The sequence below is a fragment of the Alligator sinensis genome, unplaced genomic scaffold, assembly GCF_000455745.1.
Source record: "Alligator sinensis unplaced genomic scaffold, ASM45574v1 scaffold210_2, whole genome shotgun sequence".
In the NCBI taxonomy this organism is placed as follows: Eukaryota; Metazoa; Chordata; order Crocodylia; family Alligatoridae; genus Alligator; species Alligator sinensis.
Genome location: NW_005841946.1, coordinates 1,554,726 through 1,562,702, shown reverse-complemented (window position 1 = coordinate 1,562,702; position 7,977 = coordinate 1,554,726). Strand labels below are relative to the sequence as shown.

At 51.9% G+C, this 7,977-nt stretch overlaps 1 protein-coding gene across 1 annotated transcript in view; it reads left to right on the top strand.

The window, feature by feature from the left end:
- The first annotated feature begins 250 nt into the window (after positions 1-250).
- PCSK6 (proprotein convertase subtilisin/kexin type 6) overlaps positions 251-7,977 on the top strand; it is a 101,848-nt gene continuing 94,121 nt past the window's right edge. The window contains exons 1-2 of the mRNA XM_025199551.1: positions 251-334; positions 779-883. Of these exons, the coding sequence (XP_025055336.1) occupies positions 251-334; positions 779-883 (189 nt within the window). The remainder of the gene's footprint in view (positions 335-778; positions 884-7,977) is intronic.

Below are 7,977 nucleotides of genomic sequence, written 5' to 3'. Positions count from 1 at the left end.
TTTGGGACTCGGACTTTTTTGTCTTTCAGGCTTGGGTTCTGCCTGTAGCTGAAGGGGAGCAAAATGGTTTGGCTTTGAATATAAGGAGTGTCAGGACAGCGTGCTGTCCCAGTAGAACAAAACGCTTCGACTTCCTAAACGTGCCTCTGGCAGGAACAGGCAGCGGCCTCAGCATTGCTGTTTGGCGCTGAGTGGGCCCACGCTCAAACCTGCGTGGAAAATTGAGTGAAAATCCCGTTCCAACGAATTGATGCGTGAACCTCTGAAAATCCTGATGACCTCCACCCCCATGTATAGGATCCTTGGGAAACCTGTGCATCGCCTTATGTCCAAAGTTAGACCTCAGACTTTTTAAAGTGCTTTTGTTTCCCTGGGCTACCAGTGCTGGTCTGGGATAAATTGCCAGGAGGTGCAGGATGTGGTGGAAAGCGGGCATCACTGCAGAGGCCAGTAGTTCTTCAGGGTTGTGTGTGTGGTGGGCTGGTCTCACCACATGCAAGCTGCTGTTGCTGTCCCCACGGCAGGGTGGGTAGTGAAGCTGGCCACGAAGCCTGATCCTGTTACCCAGTTGCAGACCAGCAGCATGGCTCTTCCTTCCTCCGGCGGGTGTCGGAGCAAGTTCAGTAGCTTTGCGGATCAGAACTAGCTCTCGGCTGGGGCACGTGCCGGCTCTTAGCATCCTTTGGGTGGAGCGGGTGAAAAATGAAGCTGCCCTGACAGCTTCTTGTGCGTGGCCAGCTTGCCCTGTCCTGACTTGTGCATGCTGCTTGTTTTGCAGATTGGGAGCTTGGAGAATTATTACCACTTTCACCACAGCAAGACGTTCAAGCGGTCGACGGTCAGCAGCAGAGGCCCACACACCTTCCTCCAGATGGATCCCAAGGTATGGCCAGGGTTGGCAACACGACTCCCTTGGGAGCCAGGCTCCCCGGGTAATGACTTCTGCAGCCCTCCCCGCTTTGCCCGGGAGGGGGTAGAAGGCTGTAAGCCGGCAGTAAGGCATTGTATCCTGCCAGTCTTGCCATTGCAAGTCCCTCGGTTCTGCTGGGCAGAGGTGCTGCAGAGGGGTAACAAGGCCTTCAAGCCAGGTCCTTGATTTTTTGGGGCTGTTCCCGTTGCAAGACCTCTGCGCGTTGGGAAGGGAAGGAGTCGATTCCACATTAGGTCTGCATGCCCTCTCTCTTCTGCATTTGTTGGCCTCATTGGGTTGGTTTGGGGCAAGATGCCATCCCTCTGGTGATGAAAGCCCACTGGCGGAGATATTACAGATGATGTTCCTAGGCAGTGGTAGATCCACTATCTCGTTCTTTCCTTCTGCATGCTACACTACATAACATTACCAAGCCTTTTATACGCAGCCGCTTGGGTGCATTTCTTCATGAATGGCACCATTCTGCCTTCTGTTCCTGCCGGGGGTGTTGAGGGGAAACCTTCAAATGCTCTTGGGAAAGAGCCTTTAGACCAGGGATGTCTTGGAGGGCACAGCACTGATTTATGTTATCTCGCTCAGCGATGGAGCATGCAGACCCAGGCTCTGCCGCTTCGGGGATGTATTAAGCCGATATGCATTTACAGCTCTGGGACCCTACACCAAGTACAAGTGTCTTTGCAAAACTTTTCAAATGTTGGTGTTTGCATTAAAGGATAAGTATATTCCCTGCACCCTACGCCGTGCAAAGGGCATTCTCTCTGTATCCATCCTATTTTCTTTTTCGGTTTCCAGCCCTATGCACATTTGTTGAATAATGCGCATAAGTACTGCAAAATATAAAAGCCTGTTTCCGCTAAGCTCAAGAGCGGGGAAAAAATTCTGCCACACCTCCAGGATGTGCCTCTCAGCCTTGACACTGCTTTGGCCCTTTCTCTCCCCAGCTATAGTTAAATGCAGTGTGGTTTATGACCTACTAAGTGCCATTGTGAATATTTAGTGCTTAATAGCTGCAACTTCTGCGAGGTTTCAGAGCGAACCGTATATTTGAATAGGGTTTGCCCCGCAGAGCGTATTTTCTTTATTCGCAGCTTATAATTGGGCGTGACTGTAAATGCACTGCATTTCTAACGTGTTATCCTTGAAATCGCAGCACTGTGTGCGTGTGGTGACTCATCTGACATAAGTGTGTTTATCATTGAGTAATACATCAAAAGGACTAAGCACTAACATCTGCCTGAGAGGGGAGGATTGAAAAGCAGGATAAAGAAGATCCTTCCAATATAGAAATGGTGCTGCGTGCTCTGGGTGTTGAGCCAGTTGCCATAACGTGCTGTCTTTAATGGTTGCTATGTATGAAACCTTTGGCAATAAGCACGTTACTCTTTTTTTTCTTTTTTCCTAGAGCAACCTGAGAGGGTTTCATTCTGGCATCGTTGCCAAAGCTCCTTGAGAAAAGAAAGTTTTCAAACAAGTGAAATCTTTGCAAGCGCTTATCATGCCTGGGGAAAACGTTATATTTTTTCCTGCCATTTCATTTTTTTAAACTAATATTCTTAAATTATGGTTTTGGGTTAATTAGTGCTTACCTTTTTTTTAAAAGCAGCTGTGGTCTTTATACATTTCCTTAATAAGAAAGCATGGTGACTATTGACCCATGCCTGATGGTCTGTAAATAAATGCCCCGGCAAAGATTCCCATACGTGCTGAGGTTGAGACACATGTAAGCACGCCTGTGCTACTGGACTCCAACACTAAGTGCAAACCCAGGTGAGAGTAGCCAAGATAATTGCTAAGGCCGTGATTGAGAGTGTATTGAAGTCCATGGTAGTAGTTTAACCAACTTCAGTCGGCTTGGACTAGGATCAAGTGGACTAAAACTGTAGCTTTCTAAAGCACCAGAGGCCAGATTCTCAGCTGCTGTAGATGAGGATAACATCAGCGACTTCGGTGTAGTTGTCCTGCCATAAACTAGGTGAGCATCTAGCCTGAGATGGAGAGTAGCAGTGCAAAAGGATTGTGTCTAGTAGTTGGAGGAAAATGAGTTTAAATGTCTGGACCATATGCACCTGCCTTGTTTTCCTCTTGGATTTTGCACGTGTAGGGAGTTTATTGGCTGCTCTTCAGAGCCGGTATTGCAAGCAGTTATCAAGCTGCAGATCTCCACTGCAATGCCAGTATCCAGGATGTGCTGTAGACATGCATGGCTGTAAAAAGAAGTAGGTTGCTGGAAAATGTTCCTGCCTCCCGGAGACCAGATTCAAGCAAACTAGCGTGGCCTGCCTTCCAGGCCCCGTGCATAAGTGGGAGGGATGGCGAGGTTAGGTCTGCATTGCACAGTCAGCCTAGGCTCTTACACGCTGCTTGTCTCAGTCCCTTCCCAGCCAAGTGGAAAAGCCTCTAGATCCAGGCTTGGGGTGCTTTCAGCCTCAGATAACTGACCTTCCTGAGGGTCTGGGGTAAAATTCAGGCTGCCGTTTAACCTGGGCTGAAACCTCTCCTTTGGCAGTGACAACTCTGGCTCAGGCATTCAAATACTGATAGTCGTCCAATGCACTTCCTGCTGTTCCTCTCTCCAGTTTGACTGGGGAATAGCCTGGAGCATCTCAGCATATGAGCTTTGGGCTCTGGTTGCCGAGCCCTCCCAGGCAAGTACAGGTCCAGTAATGGCGAGGTAAAGTAGATTGGGTTTTACTAGAGAGATGGTTATGATCAGGTGAAGATGACCTGGCTGCCTGCCAGGGAAGACCTGGAGCATTTTAGCTTGATTTGCCACTTCCTTTTGTTCTGCAGATCCCATGTGCCAAATAATTTGTGCTTTGGGCCTGGGTCCGCTTGTGTGGCTGAGAGTAGGTTGAAGTGATTGCTCAGCTAACGGCTGGAGAGATGAGGTCCTGTATCGATAGTCTTCTCAAGCAGTGCACAATTCCCTGGGGCTGCGCACACCAGCCTCTTTCCATGTTGCCTTCCTACTGGACTCCTGTGCATGGCAGCTACTGGGCAGTTTGTGGACACACCTTTGTGGCCGACTCCACTGCTTTCTGCTCAGTTCAGCTCCGTCAAATAGCACATGGCAGAGGTCTGGCTTACCTGCCTGTGCGACTGGAGCAGGGAGTATGGACCAGAGGTTGGAGTAAGGACCAAGATGGGGTGGAGCAGACGGTTGGCCAGAGCGGGATATATAATGTCTAAAGCTGGAAGGTGAAGAAAGGCAGCTGTAACTCCCAGGGTACCTGCCTCTTCTGCAAGACTTTCAATTAGGTGTTCACCAGCACTGACCGTGGAGCCTGCTGTCTGTATGACAGGCTTCTGAGTAAGAGCAGCCTGATTTATTTTATTTTTTGCATGGGAAGCCAAGGAGTTGGACCTGACACTGGAAGAGACTCCGATGGCAGAGTCAAAAGAACTGGCTCTGGAGCTGGCTGCCTGGCTGAACGGGCTAGGGGAATATCTTGGGCGCTGTTCAGTATTGTGCGTGATCCAAGGTGGATTCAAAGTGAGGGAAAACATTAAACGTGCAGCTAGCGGCTTGCCCTTCCTCCGCTTGCACTCCTCACTTAACAGGAAACGATCCCAACTGGGATTTGCAAGCCTGCGTGCATCTTTGGACCAGCGCTCTCTTGGGAATGGTTGCACTGAGATAGACTCACCAACCGTTACTGATATCGAAGCTTTGTCCTGGGCAGCCTCGATCACATAATGCAGCCACTGGAATTCCTGACAACACCCCTGGGGGTTAGCAGTACGCCTTTCCTTGTCCTCCCTGTTCGCTGCAGGGCCCAGGCAAGGGGCAGGAATGGGCAGAGGGTGCCCGGGTTTGGTAGCGAGCCTCCAGTTCAGTGTCTTGATGTGGTTGGTCTCGGGGAACTTCACACGGCCCTTGGCAAGCTCCCCGTGGTTGCTCGGGTCATTAATGGGCCCTCTCCATTCCTTCGTATTTCCACTTATTCAGCAGCCAACAAAAGATTTCGGTCATGCACAGACCTGGAAAAGTGCTCCTCTTCCACCGGGCTGTCCAGCAGATCAGCATCCTCCCAGGCGCCCCTGGCCCGAAACACTGTTAAAATTCAGACCAGTCGCCGTCTGAGCGGAAGGAGCTGGGATTAGGGCAGTTAGGTCGTGTTGGAAACGATAAGGCTTTCGGATGGACTTTGTTGCGTGGCCGTGGGCTGGCAGTCTGGCCGACAGGAGCAGGGCAGGGTGTCATGCGTAGCAAGCCGATAGACGTCTCAACCTGTGGCCTTGCCATGAGGCAGAATATAAACGGGGGATTTGTTTCTATCTTCCCTGGGACAAAAAAAAATGTATAATAGGCTCTTTCATCACCTTGGCAGGACCTTCTGCTGCTGCAGGCGGTGTGGGGGGGAGGCGGGCTGGGGAACAGCTCTATAAGCCTGCACAAGTGACTTGGGCACAGGCCCAGCAAACCCCGCAGAGGGAAGAAGGAGCTGGGCAGGGAGAGGGGAGAGGAGGGGAAGCCTAGCAGGAGGAGAGCGGGGTTGTACGCATCTTGAACGCAGCCGGAGGAGGGAGCAGGACTCCCCGCTGCAGGAGCTGTGGCTCGCTCTGACAGCCCCCAGGATGCAACCTTCCCGCTCCAGTGCCCACGGGCGCCAGTCTATACGGTCTCATCCTGCAGCCGCTGGGCTCTGAGCTCCGAACCCCGCTGCATGCTGCGGTTATCAAACATTCGCCATTCACGCTCCCCCCATACAACTGACCAAGTCCCGTGCGTCTGGGGGTGAGGAGAGCAGGGCATGCAAGTCCCCTCCCCCCCAAATTGGGCAACTTTCACTATTAAAGGCACCAGGTTGCACGCATCTGTCTGCGTCTTTTGACTTAGCCGCGTCCTGTCAGCCCGGCTGGCTGCGGTGGCATTCAGAAGACTCCTGGGTACCTTAGCCCGATGTGATGTTAGCAAATGGGTCAGGCTGTGCAGTGCTGTGGCGTGTGAGGAACTGGGGGAAAAACCCGGAGTCAGGGAGTCGCAGGCAAGGATTTTATTCAAGCATCAAAAGCAAATACTAAATGAGCTCCTGCGCGCATGGCAGGAGCATGCAGCCTCGTGCTCCTCTGCCCCCTCGTTCCCTCTCATGTTGCATTACTCCAGTAGGCGAATGGTGGGTCTCCTTGGCATGCTGCCATCCTGCACTTTGGTGGTGTATGCCACGCCAACATGCCAGATTCGCCTTTTAATCAACAAAGACCTGTGTGAATATGGGGCGCTATCTCTTGCAGTTGATATATCATGCATGTCTTGTGGCTGCCCTCCTCCTGCCAGTAGCACCTGTGCATCCTGGATAGCCCATTCTCTCCTAACCAGCTGCTAGTTTGGGCACACTAGTTCCCATCTCAACACACCATTAACTTCCTTGGGAACCTCTGTGGCCATGGCACTGTTGCAACTAGACTTCCCCCTGCATGGCTTGTCCTGTAGCAGTGTGGGCCGGCCAGCGGGGTTTGGGGTGGCACAGGCACAAAGGTGCACGGTTGACAGCCCAGAGGCCACACGTTTGAGGCCAAAGAAGAAGTGTTCCCGGTGTAGTCTGTTGGATTCCAACAAATCTGTGAATTCTGCTAAATACCTTGTGACAAGGACATGAAGAAGGAAAGGAAGGGGAAGCCAGCTTCCAGAGAGCAGCTGCAACCTGCTTCTGCACTGGCCAGGCCCCCCTTACTTGCTTGTCCTGAGGCTAGTGAGAGCTTCCTGCACTGCTCCCTGCAGTGGCTTTCCTTACAAAGAGACTCTGAAGATGGCTTGGTCTTGTGGCTAATTGTCTGGCTCCACTCTATATATGAGGAGCCTTCAGCATGCAGCAGGTATCTTCACTGTGTCTTGTTGCCTTCCAGCCTGGAAGATCTTGCCTGCCTTGTCATAGGGTCCTAGATCAGGAGCGCTGGAAGGGATCTCAGGAGGTCACAACTAGTCCAACCCCCTGCTCAAGGCAGGATCATCCCAGCCAAAGCTTTGTTGAGCAGGGTCTTAAAATCCTCCAAGGATGGAGAGTCCACAACCTCTCTGGGTGACCTGTTTCAGTGTTTTCTACCCTTCTAGTAAGAAAAATTCTTCCTAATATCTAACCGAATCTTACCCTTGCTGCAACCTGAGACCATTGTTCTGTCATCTCCCCCACTGAGAATCGTCCAGCTCCATCCTCTTTGCAACCCCCTGCAGGGAGTTGAAGGCCGCTATTAAACCCCGCCTCAGTCTTCTCTTCTCCAGACTGAATAAGCCCAGTTCTCTCAGCCTCTTCTCAGAAGCCGTGTGCCCCAGCCCCCGAACCTTTTTTGTTGTTGCCTCTGGCGGACCCTCTCCAATTTGTCCACACCCTTTCTGTAGTGGGGGGCCCAAAACTGGACACAGGACTCCAGGTGTGGCCTTGCCGGTGCTGAATAGAGGGGAAGAATCACTGTCCTTGACCTGCTGGCAACGCTCCTACCAATGCAGCCCAGGATGCCATTAGCCTTCTTGGCAACAAGGACACACTGCTGGCTCATATCCATCTCACTGTGTCACCCTCAGGTCCTTTTCTGCAGAGCTGCTGCCCAGCCACTCACCCCCAGCCTGCACCGGTGCAGGGGATTGCTGCCTCCTATGTGCAGGACTTTGCACTTGTCCTTGTTGAATCTCATGAGATTTCTTTTGGTCCAATCCTCCACTTCGTCTAAATCACTCTGAATCTTAGCCCTCCCCTCCAGCATATCTACTAGACCACCCCCGCCGCCACCTGGTGTCATCTGTGGACTTGCTGAGGGTGCGCTCTATGCCATCTCCCAGGTCATCGATGAAGACATTGAACAAAACCAACCCCTGGGGCACTCCACTTGATACCGGCTGCCAACTGGACCCCGAACCATTGATCACTGTCCATTGAGCCCGATGCTCCAGCCAGTTTTCTATCCACCTTACAGTCCATTCATCCAGGCCGCACTTCCTTAGCTTGCCTGCGACAACATTGTGGTAGACCATTGAAGGCCTTGCTAAAATCAAGGTACACCACATCCACCGGTCTCCCCGCATCCACAGAGCCAGTGTCCTTGTCCTCCGA